The sequence below is a fragment of the Lynx canadensis genome, chromosome B4, assembly GCF_007474595.2.
Source record: "Lynx canadensis isolate LIC74 chromosome B4, mLynCan4.pri.v2, whole genome shotgun sequence".
Lineage (NCBI taxonomy): Eukaryota > Metazoa > Chordata > Mammalia > Carnivora > Felidae > Lynx > Lynx canadensis.
The window spans coordinates 70328246-70346340 of NC_044309.1; the positions used below are offsets into that span (position 1 = coordinate 70328246).

Below are 18095 nucleotides of genomic sequence, written 5' to 3' on the forward strand. Positions count from 1 at the left end.
AAGAAAATGATCCCATTCACAATTGCACCAAGAAGCATAAAATACCTCGGAATAAATCTAACCAAAGATGTAAAGGATCTGTATGCTGAAAACTATAGAAAGCTTATGAAGGTAATTGAAGAAGACTTAAAGAAATGGAAAGACATTCCCTGCTCATGGATTGGAAAAATAAATATTGTCAAAATGTCAATACTACCCAAAGCTATCTACACATTCAATGCAATCCCAATCAAAATTGCACCAGCATTCTTCTCGAAATTAGAACAAGCAATCCTAAAATTCATATGGAACCACAAAAGGCCCCGAATAGCCAAAGGAATTTTGAAGAAGAAGACCAAAGCAGGAGGCATCACAATCCCAGACTTCAGCCTCTACTACAAAGCTGTAATAATCAAGACAGCATGGTATTGGCACAAAAACAGACACACAGACCAATGGAATAGAATAGAAACCCCAGAACTAGACCCACAAACGTATGGCCAACTCATCTTTGACAAAGCAGGAAAGAACATCCAATGGAAAAAAGACAGCCTCTTTAACAAATGGTGCTGGGAGAACTGGACAGCAACATGCAGAAGGTTGAAACTAGACCACTTTCTCACACCATTTACAAAAATAAACTCAAAATGGATAAAGGACCTAAATGTGAGACAGGAAACCATCAAAACCTTAGAGGAGAAAGCAGGAAAAGACCTCTCTGACCTCAGCCGTAGCAATCTCTTACTCGACACATCCCCAAAGGCAGGGGAATTAAAAGCAAAAGTGAATTACTGGGACCTTATGAAGATAAAAAGCTTCTGCACAGCAAAGGAAACAACCAACAAAACTGGAAGGCAACCAACGGAATGGGAAAAGATATTTGCAAATGACATATCGGACAAAGGGCTAGTATCTAAAATCTATAAAGAGCTCACCAAACTCCACACCCGAAAAACAAATAACCCAGTGAAGAAATGGGCAGAAAACATGAATAGACACTTCTCCAAAGAAGACATCCAGATGGCCAACAGGCACATGAAAAGATGTTCAGCGTCGCTCCTTATCAGGGAAATACAAATCAAAACCACACTCAGGTATCACCTCACGCCAGTCAGAGTGGCCAAAATGAACAAATCAGGAGACTATAGATGCTGGAGAGGATGTGGAGAAACGGGAACCCTCTTGCACTGTTGGTGGGAATGCAAATTGGTGCAGCCGCTCTGGAAAGCAGTGTGGAGGTTCCTCAGAAAATTAAAAATAGACCTACCCTATGACCCAGCAATAGCACTGCTAGGAATTTATCCAAGGGATACAGGAGTACTGATGCATAGGGGCACTTGTACCCCAATGTTCATAGCAGCACTCTCAACAATAGCCAAATTATGGAAAGAGCCTAAATGTCCATCAACTGATGAATGGATAAAGAAATTGTGGTTTATATACACAATGGAATACTATGTGGCAATGAGAAAAAATGAAATATGGCCCTTTGTAGCAACGTGGATGGAACTGGAGAGTGTAATGCTAAGTGAAATAAGCCATACAGAGAAAGACAGATACCATATGGTTTCACTCTTATGTGGATCCTGAGAAACTTAACAGGAACCCATGGGGGAGGGGAAGGAAAAAAAAAAAAAAAAAAGAGGTTAGAGTGGGAGAGAGCCAAAGCATAAGAGACTGTTAAAAACTGAGAACAAACTGAGGGTTGATGGGGGGTGGGAGGGAGGGGAGGGTGGGTGATGGGTATTGAGGAGGGCACCTTTTGGGATGAGCACTGGGTGTTGTATGGAAACCAATTTGTCAATAAATTTCATAAAAAAAAAAAATTCTTAAGTTATGTAAAGTAGTGCCTGGGTGGCTTAGTTGGTTAAGCATCCAACTCCTCATTTTGGCTCAGATCATAATCTTGTGGTCGTGAGGTGGGATGTTCTCTCTCAAAATAAACAAACCAAAAAAAAATAAATAAAATAAAAGCTTTGTAAAAATTTCAATAGAGTCTTGATATGTTGGAGGCAGAGTTCATACAATTTAGGAGAACTAAATAATTTTCAAAATCTACCTGGTGTATGTATATATGGCTTTTAATACACTAAATTATCTTCAAAGAGATCATGAAAGATGATCATCAAGGTGAATGAAGAGGAGACAAGGTTTCCTATCCACGGTGACAACCTGCATGGGTTAATGGGCTGCCCATCTTCATCCAGCCTGACCACTGCTCATCCTGCAAATTCCTAGCTGTTTGGCAAAACTTCTGAACAACAAAACTTAACTCTATCTAAATGCAGTAAAGATAATTTAAGACACAATGAAAATATTTAGAATTTAAACAAAGCTGAAGAATAAATTTGCAGCATTTTAGTGAACAAGTGAAATCAAAAGCAAAGCTGAACTATTTATCACAGCGAAATTGGCACTAAAAAAAATTGTTTAGATAACAGTTCACATTTTAAGGGTATTTTTCCAAGAAGCCAACCCAAATTTAGCTGCATCCATTGAAAGAGTAAAGACACCATAATTGTTCTGCTATTCTATAAAGATGAATTTAACCAGAAAAATCCTTCTCATATACTCACAGAACCCCACGGTCCGACTTGCCAGGAAGCACACGCGTGAAGCTCACACGGTCTTAGAGACTCAGGTTTGGTTCTTGGATTGCAGAGACCATCACTCAAGTGGTCTTCATTCAGCTGACACCACACCTGCCGCTGTTTTGTTCCTTTTCCACATGTAACATGACACTGAAATACAAGTGATTATTTTCAATATTAGTTAACACAAATACCTAAAAAAAAAAAAAAGATCAATTCACACATTGATATGTACTTGAAAGACCATTCTAAGGACAGTTTCCCTTCACTGCTCCAGAGATATTCAGCAAGTAACATCAGCCACCTCAATCCCACTGCAGCTGTCCATTTGTTTTAGAAAAAGGTACTAAACTTTAGGTTATGTAAATATCTCAGGGTACTGTCAACACTGGTACTTTCTTATGAAAATGGTTAGATATTCAACACTAATGTTACCGTTGCCAGATAGTATATGATTTAAATAATTTAAGAACCATTAATTTGTTATTGCCTTGATAATACATTTATAGAACAAGAACAAATTACTTTTGAGTTCTTTAAAGCCTTCGAGCACAAAGCTTTCCTGTAGAAAATTGTAACAGTTCTTAGCCTCATCTTTTTAATGTTACCTCACTCCACTCACTAGTAGCCCAACTGGGGCAGGAAAATTCATTGCAATTCTCTGTCGTCACGCGGGGAAGCTCTTGGCATTCTCTGTTAGCAAGACGGTGGCCAAAGTTATTTATACAGTAAGATTCTCGAGACCTTTCCCCTCCTCCACAACTCCTAGAACACTGACAAAACAAAACGAAAACAGTGTGACCTATGGGAAGAATGAAGATTTTAACAAAAATATACTTTAATAATTAAATAATTAAATAATAATTAAATAACAAATTTTTAATAAGAAAAGAGAGGCAACTTTTCTTAAGTAATACTGGTTATTTGTACCTGGGACCATTCTGAATAATGCCATCTTGTTAAGACACAATCACCATGGCAGGGTTCTCGTGTGGGAGGTTTAAGTTGGTCACCACAGTAGTGGTCATCTACTGGAACAGTCTGTCCTTTATGAATGGAATACTTCATGCAGTGAACATCTAAGGACCTATATCCTTGACCACAATGGGATGAGCATTCACTTTTGCCAATGATGTGCCACCTAGAAAAAAGGAGGTTATTTTACTTAGGGATGCTAATTAATGCAGTTTAAAAAAAATGGATTCAGGGGCGCCTGGGTGGCTCAGTTGGTTAGGCGTCTAATTTCAACTCAGGTCATGATTTCACAGTCTGTGAGTTTGAGCCCGCATCGGGCTCTGTGCTGACAGCTCAGAGACTGGAGCCTGTTTCGGATTCCGTGTCTCCCTCTCTCTCTGACCCTCCCCCGTTCATGCTCTGTCTCTGTCTCAAAAATAAACATTAGAAAAAAATTTTTTAAAAAACGGATTCAGAGAAACTCTTGCATACATTTTTTAAAATTGTTAAAATTGATGAACAAGCCACCTGAAGATACCTGATATACCATTAATTTCGATGAAAAATTCTGAGATAAACCCAAACTTCCATTTTTATAGATGAGAAAATGAGGCCTAGGGATATGTGTTCACATGGTAGAAATGCTGAACTTTTGATAAAAATCATTTTCCCCACAAATAAAATCTAACTCTCTAAATATATAAAAATGGAGGTTGTCTGGTTAAAGCTGGAGATAGGGAGCCAGCACTATACCTGGTGACTTCACTCTGACTTTTGGTGGTGGTTTGGGAGGTAGGTCCAAGAAACCCCAAGCTTTCCCAAAAAAACCTTTGCAAACAACTGGTCTAGATCAAGATTACCCAATTACTTAGTGGCAGGTTTAAGACTGAATATATTTAACTCATCAGGTAGAACCTCACTATGCAATCACTCAAAATGATCGGGGAATATCTGGGAATCTGACTCTATCAGTAAGACAAAGCCTTTAGAAGTTGGAAAACTAGGTTTTTGTAAAGCATATCCCATTTCTCATTCTTGTACTCTGTTTTTAGACAGGTCTGCAGAGAAAACTTTTTTCTGCAAGTAAGAATCTGCTAGTTTTAGCCAAACTATCCCAATTATATATAGTCTAGCCATCTATCCAGCAATATGGGTGCACCAGTATAATGAAACATAGAGTTCACAGAGTTCAATTCCCAGTAGCATCTCAAGGATTACCTGGTGCTTCACTCCACGAATGGATGAGATTTCTTCAAGCAGTTCTTTCCACTATGTCTTTAAACAACATATACAAAAATTACCATTCTTGCTGAACAAGAGGTTTTGGCCACCCCTGAATCTTAATGGTCACTCGCTAAACGGGGTTGTTCTTAGCTTTACGGTAAGACCAATACGCCCCTCTCCCGCAAAAGACAGGAAATTTAGAAGTGGAAACTCCCCTGCCCCATGATCTAGGATCACATTTCTTAATGTTTAATGGACAAAGTATTGGGAAAATTGAGGAACCAATCTACTAATTCTTTAATACTCAAACTTTAAAAGTTTATTGGCTCATGAGTTCACCATCATTCTACAAAATTTATTGTTTCAGATCTTCAAACCACGGATTTTAAGATTAGAGTTTACTTATAAATTTGTTTCCATTTCCTAGATAGAAGTTTGAGGTATCCATCAAATACTATGAATAAACTGCCAAGTTTCACTTGCCAAGTTTCACAGTAAGTTATCAAGCCTGTAATTTTGTATTAGCTGGAACAAAGGATAGACATTAACATACATGGCCATTCAAGCAGGCACTGCACTAGATGCTTTAGATGCTTAACGTCTTAGTTCACTTATGGATTTTAACCTGGTTACTTTACACATACACCGATTATATTACATTTTTTTTTTTTTACCTTAGTTCACAGTCTGTATTGCACCTTTCAGTCACAAACAATGGAAGTGGTAAGTGGTCACATCTCTGATCAGAAACCACCATATGATCACTCTTCCGAACGCAGGCAATTTTTCTTCTATGAAGACCTTGGCCATTGTCAAAGGAAAATTAGAAATCAAAGGAAAAATTCTCTTAAGCAGATGTTGTAGGATTATTTAATTCTGCTAATAGCCTAAAGGATTTAGCTAAGAAAGCAAAAAAAAAATTCCAACAGGATAGACTAGCATTTTAGTCAGGAATGACTTTCTAGAGTAAGCAAGCTGAATCCTGGAAGACTGAAAGTTTGCTTAGTAAAGAGACTTGAGGGCAGGCCACATGTGGAGGAGAAAGAAATGCATTAGAGATGGCTGGAGTGGTTGTTAGTGGAGAAATGAGTGGTCAGGGTTGGCAATGATACTACGTAGTACATTGCTGTCCCCCATTATTTGCCTTACTTTTCCCTAGAAGAAAATTGTACATCTCCACTTGCTACAACGTTACAATTGCCTTTGGGAGGAATATACTTCCTTGTTCATGGACACTGGCTTATGCCAACCAACTACAAAAGTCTGTGACCTTTCCACTTGTAAGCAGAAGTGGTAAAAGCCATAATATGTTTCTGCCCAGCTCACTTTCCCTTTTCTGTCTCTAAAACAGCCTTCCCCAGGTGGGGTGATCTTTCAGCCTGGAATCATGAATGAAAAGACACGGACAATAAAAAGACCACTGGTTGCCAAGTTTGAGGGGGCATGGAGGGATTTTTAGGGCACTTAAAGTATTCTTCATGATACTGTAATAGTGGCTACACACCATTAAAAATTTGTCAGAACCCATAATATGCACAACACAGAGTGAACCCTAACGTAAACTATGGACTTTAAGTATGCATCAATTGTAACAAATGTGCCACATTAATTCAAAATGTTTATAGATGAACTGCAGGGAGGGAGGAGGTGAAAATTTGTGAATTTTCTATACTTGCTGCTCAATTTTTCTATAAACCCAAAACTTCCCTAAAAAGGTGGTCTTAAGTTAAAAATGACATGGATGTAGATACCAAGCTAAGAAGAGTCATAGCCAATTAACAGCTAAAACACAGCATGAGCAAGAAATAAACTTTTGGTTTTCAAAGCCATTGGATTTGCTGGTTTGTTGTATGCAGTATAACCACAGAAAAAGCAAACTAAGAAGAGATATAATGGGTCCGAGTAGACAGAACTTGACACTTTCTGCAATGTGGAGACAGGAAGACTTTCAGCAGTGACACGATCAAGTTTCTGTTTCATCAAAGTTCAACTGTATGCTTCCCGTTAGCTAAACATGAACACGCATGTTTATCTTTGTTCCTTCCTAAATACCATCTGAAATAACCATGAGGAATTCTTAAAAGGCACTAACCTAAAAGAACAAAAAGATTAAAAAAAGAAACACAGTAGGCAAGAAAAGCAAATTTTAAATATGAAAAGTAGATGGATACAACTAACAGAGCCAAGAAAGCTGAAACTTAAGCCTATGGAGGGGACAAATGAATAAAGAAACTAACCATTCATGCCAAAGAATAAGAGAAAATCCCAGGAATTGAAAACACTAAGTTCCTCTGAAGAGGTGAATGTGTGAGGGGTAGGCCTGAAAAAAATGGAAAACTGATTGAAAAGTATTTACAAAGAACAGTTAGACCCCCTACCCTTCTAGTTAAGAGTGGCACTGTCCAATAAAAACAGAATGTGAGCCACGTGTGTGATTTCACATTTTCTAGTAGTCACGTTAAATAAAGTAAAAAGACATAGGCGAAATGAAAATTTATGTTTAGCCTCAAGTATCTAAAATATCATTTTATGAATATGAAAACTACAATATATTTTACAGCTTTTTCATACTGAGTTCTCAAAATCCATTGGCATTTCACACTTATACCACATTTCAATGGGTGAGCTACATTTGGCTGGTGGCTATCCTATTGGGGAGCAAAGCTCTAGAGAGGTGAACTTAAGGACACAGACATAGCTTAGGGAAGTTGGTGAAGCACTGTGCCCACAAAGGGGGAATTAAGTAAAAGTCTCCATAGTGAATGAGGAGAACCAGGCCTACTGGAATCTTTCTTTCCATTTCCCTCCAGCATCAAGCCAAATTTATGGTTCCACAGTCTCCCTGCTGACCATTTGAAGATGACAAGATTCCTCTCTTGAGAGGCTCTTTAGCCCCCCAAAAATCAACTGACAATGACATGTGGGGCTTCTCCCCAATGACACATGAAAGGGTCATTTTGTGATCCATTACTCTATAATGAGGTCTTACTTGTCTGACCAACACAGAACTTGTAGCATTTTAGCCTTAAATATCAACAGCAAAGTATCAGCAGACATTTCAGGAAATCCACTAACACAAAAGAGACCAAAATAAAAACAAAGACTAAAATGAAACAGGTCAGAGAGAAAATTTAAAGACTATGATTAATATGGTCAGAGACACAGATATGACACATTTATGAAACAAAATCAAGAGGTTATGAGCAAAAACATTAACCACGTAAATTCAGATCAGTCGAGGAGGTTGAATGTCCAAAATGTACACATTTCAGAAAAGTGGAGGAGAAAATTTAATGTGAGGAAATTATCAAAGGAATTATGCAGTAAAATTTCTCAAGTCAAAGAATCCATTTCCAAATGTGAATGCCATCCTAATGACCTAGGAAAACAGATGAAAAAAAAAACACCAACATCAAGGCCAATTGTCCCGAAATTTCATACCACTAGAATTAGAGAGGAGCCACAAAACTACCACAGTGGAAAGTGTCACATAGAAACACAGGCAATCAGAAAAGATGACTGTCAAAATTCTAAAGGACAATCATCTAACTTACAATTTATCCCAAACTGATCAAATGTGAAAGTAGAATAATGCTACTTTCCGATAAGAAAGGTCTCGAAACAAAAAACAAAACAAAAACAAAAAAACACCATAACACCACACCACCACCACAACAAAAACCAACTACCTCTGTTTCTCAAGAATATCCTGAGGAATATGTTCCACCAGTGGGGAAGTAAAAGAATTCATGGGATTTAGAAAACCAGGAATCCAACACAAAGTAAAAGAGAATCCCAGAAAAATAATGAAGCAGAAGTTCAAGAGGGTAGCCATGTATCAGGACTAAAAGCAACACAACCAAATTAGAGCAAGAGAAAAGAGGGCCACAATAACAGATGAAAAAGTACAGGAAAATTGAAACGGACAGATAGTAATGTACTTGAAAATATGAAGATGAAATTTATAGCTCTCACAAAGTCTGGGAACGGAGGACATTCCATACACAGAAAAGACTGAAGGAATTTCATTTTAGACAAACTAAAAAGTTACACATAAAGAGGGAATATCATCATAGTATACTATGTGGCAAATCAACTAATAGCTTTTTCCCTCTAGCACAAAATTATTTAAGAGACCGCTGTGCAGTTCAGACTCCCAAACCATTTCATCAGGTCTTGTCGAACCTTCCATTTGGAGCTTGCTGTTCTTTACTTGGTATGTCCCTCCCCCCGCCCCCCACCATTTTAGAAGGTTCCTTCACTCACCTGATGTTTGTGCTTGTTCCTAGCTCCCCACATCTACTGCCACAGCCCAGCATGCCTAGTGGGTGCTGCAATGCCGTTCCCCACTTCCCAAACCTCCATTCCCTTCTGTAAGGCAAATCTAGGGTCCCTCTGTCAAAATCAATGTCTCCTCCTGTGTTACTATTGTTCCTCCTTCCAGCGTTTATCCTAGTCAGTCTTGCACCATCTACAGCAGCCTCCCTCCAGAGACGCTGTCCTGACAAAAACATCTGTTCCCATGCAAACATTCTGAGTGCCACCATCCCAGCATCACAGGACCAAGTCTGTGATTTTTTTCTGAAGAGGACACCACCATTTCCTCGGTACCTTGAGGTCAGTTTGTTAGTGTGTCCCTCACTCCCATCACCTCTATGGCTACTGCCATAGATTTTTAAAGTATTACACCATTAGGTATCCACGATTACAGATTTCCCAAAGACCCCACTCTTCGTTTTCTTTCCCTACTGTAAATGCCCCTGCTTTTCCATTTCAAACTATTCCTCTTTCAGGGATTCATGCCATCAGTACAAAATATATTTCCCTGTGTTCATGGAAGGAAGACAGAGGAACGGAAGAATGTCAGACCCCTAACGCTGGAAGGAGACAAGTTATTAGGAGAGTGTATGGAGGGGAATGGAGGAGAGGGAAACCATATACAATACTACCCCTCATCTTTGGTTTTGCTCTCTGTACTTTCAGTCACCTGCAGTCAACCGTGGTCCAGAAGATGATCCACCTTCTAATGTACCTTGGCAAGGGTCAGTATAGCCTAATGCTGTCACAAAGCCTACAGCATTCACCTCACTTCCATCTCATCACAAAAGCATTTTATCACCTCACATCACCACAAGGAGGGGGAGTACAGTACAATAAAGTTTGCAACAACATTCACAGAACTTGTAAGTACAGGTAACCCTTGATCAATATAGGCTTGAACTGTACGGCTCCGTTCACTTATTTTTTTTTTTTTTTTGATAAATACACTACCGTACCATAAACGTATTTTCTCTTATGATTTTAACATTCTTTCCTTCAGCTTACTTTACTGTGAAACTACAGCATATAATACACGTAACATACAAAATACATGTTAATCAACTGCTTGTTATCAGTAAGGCTTCCAGTGAAGAGTAACCTATTAGTTAAAATTAGTAGTCAAGAGTTATATATCAATTTTTAACCGCATGGGTGTTGGTACTCCTAATTCCTGTGTTGTTCAAGGGTCAAATGTATATTGTTGTAATTGTTCAATTTTATTACCAGTTAGTGTTAATCTCTTACTGTGCCTAATTTATAGATTAACCTTTATCATAGGTATGTATGTATAGGGAAAAAAACATAGCACATAAGAGGTTAGATACCATCCTCAGTTTCAAGCATCTAGTGGAGGTCTTTTGGAATGTATCCTCCATCATAAGGGGGGGATGAATGTACAAGTTAGAGAAATTTCTTGTGACAGAAAAAGAATGAAAAAATGCAGTAAGAGAAAATGCCTGAAAAGGTAGAGATAGAAAAGGCTGTTAAGTGTAAGAATGAGTGGGGAGAAAAGTCAGAGATAAAAGAAACCTTTGTGTGTCTTTGTGATGGGGTGTGTGTGTGTAGACAGTTGGGGAATTCCAGAAGCAGACAGCCCCCAAAGTATCCCAAGTTATATCAGCATACACACATTTCTGCCTCCTTTACTTAATTCCAGGGTACCTTGACACATCTTGGTACAGTCTTGCCATGGTCCATGCGGATCCCAAGCAAATAGGTCGCTCTTCTCTTCCACAGGGATATTGAAGGAATATCGTACATCAGGGTTGTATAAATTACCCACACACAAAACCTCAAAAATACACAGGAGCATATAATTAATTCATAAAAATATATTCTTGAAAGACATCATTACTATATTTAATAAACGCAAAGCCCTTAACCATCAACTTACTAACAGGATTAAAACTAAGTCTTATTAAGGACCCCTGAGAATTTACCTGCAGAACAATTTCTTCCTCCAGCCGATCAGTACTATTAATTCTTTCAATTGAGCTGTTTGAACCACTGTATTCAAAAATAGCTCCTTGTATGTTGATTTCTTTTTTTGACATACTTACAACAAAATTCCCGTTTAAAAGAAAATTCCCCTGAGTGTCAGATAATGCTGTAAAAGAATAGCACCCATGAAATAGAAAAACAGTACAGTCAACAGCACAATATTTAAACTTTAAAATTCAAGTTCTTTTCTGATATTAATGTAAATTAATTTGTAAAACAAATTTTATTTTACTGTAATATGTTATCTAATCCATACTTAGGGAAAAACTATAGCCTATCAGTTTAGGATATTAAATTCACCCTGAGAAGATCATCTTTCATGAGTCCTGCAGTTTTAGAGGGGACATACAGGAAGAGGGAAAACAGAAATCATAAACCCAGAAGATACATCAGCTCAATCAGTTTTGATCATGGATGGTGAGGCAAGAAAGAACATCTAGACTGCTGCAGTGTTCCATTTATACTTGTCTTGGAAAAAATATACAAAGCTATAAAATTCTAGGAGTCTATATTCTAAAAGGCCATCCAATGGCCATACTATTCTCTGTATAAATGTCTGGATCTTTTTCATGGAGAGGCACTATGGCTACTGACACACGTACATGACTGCTTTCCAGAATACTCCTATCTCCCCTTCTGTTCATGCCCCGTGTTCTCATTCCCATTGAGGTGTTAATATAAGCATATCAAATACGTGTATGTGTATATTTATCCACTATATATTTGTATATACATAAAGTAGCATAGTATATACTCACAATTAGTTACTTTTAAAATCTAAACTGGCCTGGTGTCCACAGTAGTAGGGTAGTAAGATGAACCAAATTTGGCCTGAGAACAATGGGTTTATATTCATATGGTTCTATGTGATCTTGGACAAACCAGTTGCTTAGTTTCCTAACTGCACCAGGAATATTAATTCCTACTTCACAGTCTTTTGAATCAGGATCAAATATAGAAAATGTTTGTAGAAACGTGTAAGTTGTAAAGCACTGTGTTTTTTAATTTTCAAGAGGATGTCTAATATTTCAAGTGTTATGCTAATAAAAACCCCGTGCTAATCAAGCACTATTTTGCTTCCTTTACTTATATACTTTTCAGTAGAACAATAAGCTTTCCAGAAAACATCTGTGTGGCCCTCCAGAGAACCTCACCCAAAGCACACAAGTTACCAAGGGCTAGACTTCTTAATGAATACAACACCCCTGGACAAAGCAATCTTGAAGGGATTATTGCCAAATAAATTTGGACTATAGTCCATAGTATGACTACAATGATTGTCTTCATATTTTCCTGAGTCCAATGAAAAACCAGTAAAGCTCTAGACATATCCTCTAAAATGAAAATTCCTCTAATGAGTTTGTACTTTATCCAAAGTGGATAGGTCCATTTACAGAACTTTCAGTCATATTATAATTAAGGGAAATAAAATTTACTGCGAAAAAAAAAACATACACATTTTACTACTTTTGGTTACCAAAGCTGATTTTATAAATATGCTTCCAAATCCCTTCTAATAATTTCACCTATTTGCTCAAGTTAGACTTTGACAGTCCCATTAGTACCTCTTATAAAGTATATTGATACCTTATTGGTAAACATTTCTAGTTTTTAAACTTGGGCAGAACCTGTTGTCCATTCCTAGGAAGATACAAATATCTACATCTGGAACCTAAGAGCAGCATATTAAATATCTACAATATGGTTGCATATATATCTATGTACATGCACCTAGGTACTATTTTTGGCAAAGGAAAAGAAATGCAACAAAATGAAAAAGGAAAGTATCAAAATATTTAGGTTTGATTTTCTTTGAAAAATTTTGTTTGCATTTTTTACAAAGGGGAAATCGATTGAACATAAAATTAACCATTATATATATATTTTTTTACATTTATTTTTTTTCAAAGACAGGGTGAGACAGAGTGCAAGTGGAGGAGGGGCAGAGAGAGAAGGAGACACAGAATCTGAAGCAGGCTCCAGGCTCTGAGCAAGAGCTCAGCACAGAGTCCGATGCGGGGCTTGAACCCATGAACCGTGAGATCATGACCCCAGCCGAAGTCGGACACTTAACCAACCGAGCCACCCAAGCGTCTCTAAAATTAACCATTTTAAATTGAGCAATTCAATGGCATTATATTCACAATGTTATACAACTACCACCTCTAATTGTAAAATTTTTTCATTAACTCAAAAGGAAAATCTGCATCCATGAAGCACTTGTTCCCTTTGCATTTACTTTATAATGTCAATTTAAGTCCTGAGATAAGCTCTTCATTATAGATTCAGATTCCTACTTATAAGCAGTGATAACTTGGGCCAGTATTTCACATTATTGTGAAACAGATACTTTCGGCATCAGCTCTATACCATCCCTTAATTCCAGCGTGGTGAGTTGGGGTAAGTCAACATTAAGGTATCTCCCAGACAGAAGGTAAAGGATTTGTAAAGCATTCTTTTATTTGGGCCTAAGCGAAATTCTTTAAAGCCAAAAGCTAATTTCCAAAAATAAACAACAAAGTTTATACCCTGGAAGTAGTTGAAGGACAACATACTGTGACTATATTTATTAACATTTAAAAGTCTGAAATCAATTCTCAGTCTTGCTTTAACAGAAGTTTTTTTTTCAAGTCTCTAAGTACTTTTGATACGTGGTTAAAACATTCAATGAAACTCTTTAAAGAACATTTAACCCCAAAGAAGTCTATAATTTTAGATAAAAAGATTTTATATTCTAAATCTAACAGAAAACACTGTTGTGTAGAAATATCCTGAATTTGGAATCTTTATATTCTAAATATACATGCAACTTTAACTGAATATAACCTTTGGTTACATAAAACGCTCTTATGGGGATAAAGCAAATTTTTCAGAATTTTGTTCAGTGTCTGTAACAGTAAGATCTAAGGGGCCTTATGGTGGCTCAGTCAAGTTAGTGTTTGACTCTTGATTTCAGCACAGGTCACGATCCTCATGTTGTAGGATGGAGCGCCACTTTGGGTTTTGTGCCGAGCATGGCACCCGCTTATGATGGTCTCTTTCCCTCTGCCTCTCTCCCCCATTTGTGTGCACACTCTAAAAAAGAAGATCTAGCATATAACTCAAGAGGAAAACATTCAGGGAGTCAGATGACTTGAGCCGAGTGTGAACTGAAATGCCTGTTTGCTCAAGGGGCTCTTCTTGCCTTCCAAGAATTCACATCAACCGCAGACCTCCATGAAATTGCACACAAATTACATATTGGCTGCTATTTACTAGAAATGTTTACCAAGGTAATTGTCATCTTCTGGTTTTCCAGAATAGCTGTGCTGAAGAATATCAATGTTTGTTGCTCCTGCAGGAATCTTGACAACAACATTATAACCTGCAATATAATTTTATGCGTGTTAATTTTCACAAGCTGATGGCCCAGAGGCTATTACTGAATGACTGAAAAATCTGAATAGTATAGTCAGACTTAATTTCATCTTCAAAAAATGATACAGTGTTTATTCTTTTTGAATCTTTTTTTTTTTGTAGAAAACCACAAATTACTAAGGATTGAGAAAACACTGTTGTGTAGAAATATCCTGAATTTGGAATCTTAAAGTACACTTCCTAATTTTTCTTCAAAATTCTGAATGTAGAATGAGAATGGAAATTAGGATTCTAGTTCCTGAGATATTTAGAACACATTCATTTTTAAATTTGACGAATACTTTTGGATTTTCTATTTTCTAATGGGAAAAAAAATCGGGGTTTCAAATGCTATTCAAAAATCTGGAAGAGATGAAAATAGTTGCTCATTGCTCTATGTTTACACAGAGATTCAGTGAACAGCAAAATAAAGTTAATAACATTTTTTAAGCATTTAGTTTCTACTGTAAGCAGGAATTTCTGTAGCTACCTCCAAAATGTTACATTATTCTTAAAAGTCCACTAATACGTTATCATGGCAGAAGTAAAACGTTTATTTTTTTTTTTCAACGTTTATTTATTTTTGGGACAGAGAGAGACAGAGCATGAACGGGGGAGGGGCAGAGAGCGAGGGAGACACAGAATCGGAAACAGGCTCCAGGCTCTGAGCCATCAGCCCAGAGCCTGACGCGGGGCTCGAACTCCTGGACCACGAGATCGTGACCTGAGATGAAGTCGGACGCTTAACCGACTGCGCCACCCAGGCGCCCCGTAAAACGTTTATTTTAAGGAAATTAAAATATTTCTACTCTATGAGACCCAATTTAACAATACTGGCATGGCTCAAAAGATGAGGAAATAGTGTATATTAAGAAGTGTTTTCCCTACACCATAAACATTGCTACTACATAGTTTTCCAAATACTCTCGGGTTTAGAGTGAGCCATTAATTTTGCTCTAGTGATTATTATAAGTGGTTCCTTCTCCTTATTAGTTTTTCTTTCTATTTAATACATGGATAAAAACTTGTGATTTTTTCTCATATACTAACTTTGTTAAATATGGAACAAAATTAGGAAGTCTTAAGAGATTAAATTTGGGGCATCTATCTGAGTGGCTCAGTTCGTTTAGTGTTTGACTCTTGGTTTTGGCTCAGGTCATGATTTCACAGTTCAGGAGTTCGAGCCCAGCATCAGGCTCCCACTGGCAGTGCAAAGCCTGCATGGGATTCTCTCTCCCCTCTCTCTGCCCCTGCCCCACATGTGCTTGCACATGCTCTCTCTCAAAATGACTAAAAGATAAAAATCAAAGATTAAGTTTGTAGCCCTGATAGATTACCTTGCATGTTTTTAGAGCACCTTTATCTATTTCCCTTTAGGGGATCAGATTTTAAAAATAAAGTGATAAATGGTCTGAAACTACATACACTACATGCATATTGGTTTTAAGCCAACAGACTACCAGAAACATTTTTAATTAATTTTTTCACTATAAAATATTCCTACTACCACCCCTACTCAGGTCTTTGCAGTTACCGTTTTTCAACAAAGCAATTTCTAGGTATTGCAAATGTGAAAGACAAAGGCTACCACCAGGGGGCAGAAATGTGACAAAGGCTACAACTGTACAAATGAATTTAACATCTTTTTCCATTTGCAAACTGATTAATTCATAATACAATTTTGGCAAGGCTATATATTTGATCCTAATGTGGTACATGTGGTTTTCTACAAAAAAAAAAAAAAATTGTTTTTCAGTGGATACAGACCAAACTGATAAATGTGCCATTTTTAACTGGATCAAATGTGTGTGGCTCCTATAAAATAATGGATCTTAACCACAAAAATAATGTCAAATCTAGTGATTGAGATTCATAAGCATCACCCGAGTGTAAAATGTACTATACTTTTCATAAGGATATAAACAAAGTGTTGGTTTTAAATTATACTGCTTTAATTGAAGCAATTCATACTAACTTAACTGTTTGAACACAATTTAAGGCTGATAAACTGTAAAAAATACATTTTTCATTTTGCAAAGAAAATTCTACAGAACTACATTTGCTACCATAAAAAGGAAAAGATTGTCCTAGCAAAGTCTCAGAATAGAAAATATGATATATTCTCCTACTAATTTTAAAGAGAAGTGAAATTGATTATATTCCATTTTTACACCACATATGAGGGAAAATTAGAAAAATACATAGCTTACCATAATGAGCACTGTTGAAGACACCTGCCATTGTCCGGCATGAAGAATTATCCCCACCACACACTCCACATTTGTCTCTCCTGGCCTTGGAGTTTAACACATGATCACAGCCAGCTTGCTTCAAAATAACCATTACAACCAAGATTATAAAAATGACTCATTATAAGTATGATGCCTTACAAACTTCTCACAAGTACTCTTTCAATTAATAGGTGATTCGATACAATAGGATTTTTCAGAGGATCTATTGATTTTGTTATACATCAATATTTTCACACACCTTTTCACATGGTTGAAAAAAAAGGTTCAAAGGGTCATCCACATACCTCCTGCATCAAAACCACACGGGATGGCATTTAAAAAGGCAGATCCCAGATTTTCTGAATTAAAAATCCTCGGAGGTAAAAACTAGGAATCTGTGTTGTAACAAACATGGACAATAATTCTTATGTCCACCATCCATTTAAGCCACTTTTTAAAGAAATTAATTCAAAGAAACAAAAAAAATCTGATTTAAGGAGCACATTTAAAATAACTTCAACAGGATGTTTTTTGTGATTTTTTTAACTCAAAATCTTAGAACTCTGGGAATAGAGTACATTTGAAAATTTACTTCTCCAAAATTAATAACCAGAAAAATAAGTTTATGTAAAGAATGTGTTTATGTAAAGAATGAGTGATTTGATAAAGGTGAGAGTGAATGGTTTGATCCAGGGGTTAAGAACAAGCACAGTTCTCTATGCAGATACTGTCTTCTGCAGACACTGCAACAACTCTTTGTTCTTTAGAATACTCCTAAAATTTAATGATCAAAAAAAATTTCATGAGGTTACTCAAATTTATACACAGAGTATTTCCCAAATTTTGACCAGATATTTTCTGAAAGTAATCTGCATCTATAAGTTCAGATAATCATTGTTTTTCCATTATATAGGACTTCCTGCTAATTTAGATAAAACCTATTTTTCAGGCCACAGAGTACCCCTTTTCTAGCCTCCAGGTTATTTTTTCCTTTTCTTTGAACATCTCATCAGACCTTTGGGTGCAAAGCATTTTATCATCCAGGTAACTGGTAGGTAATAGATGTTTGGCTAACAGAAAATTAGTCCTCTCAAGTTCTGCCTTAACCCAAGGAATGAGTTCATATTACATTTGTAGTCTTTAGACCAAATTCATTATCCTAATTCTCAAACCCACTGTTTTTTAAGATCACCATCTGTAATGTATGTGCTTTAATTCAGGGTCTCATCTGCTTCTCACCCAGAATCCTAACCAGCTGACCTATCTCCAATCCTCTCCTAAACCATTGGATTATGAAGATTCTAACATGCAGATAGATCAAATCACATCTCTCACTCAACTCCAAATTCTTTCCAGGGACCTTCAGGACTTCAGACAAGAAGTGCATGTAATAGCCAAT

At 37.0% G+C, this 18095-nt stretch overlaps 1 protein-coding gene across 1 annotated transcript in view; it reads right to left on the reverse strand.

Moving 5' to 3' along the window:
* The window catches only part of ADAMTS20 (ADAM metallopeptidase with thrombospondin type 1 motif 20), a 177954-nt gene that overhangs the window by 80866 nt on the left and 78993 nt on the right, over positions 1-18095 (reverse strand). The window contains exons 15-22 of the mRNA XM_030322578.1: positions 16676-16793; positions 14338-14433; positions 11009-11175; positions 10731-10860; positions 5423-5549; positions 3501-3711; positions 3179-3343; positions 2556-2720 (exon numbers count right to left, since the gene is read on the reverse strand). Of these exons, the coding sequence (XP_030178438.1) occupies positions 2556-2720; positions 3179-3343; positions 3501-3711; positions 5423-5549; positions 10731-10860; positions 11009-11175; positions 14338-14433; positions 16676-16793 (1179 nt within the window). The remainder of the gene's footprint in view (positions 1-2555; positions 2721-3178; positions 3344-3500; positions 3712-5422; positions 5550-10730; positions 10861-11008; positions 11176-14337; positions 14434-16675; positions 16794-18095) is intronic.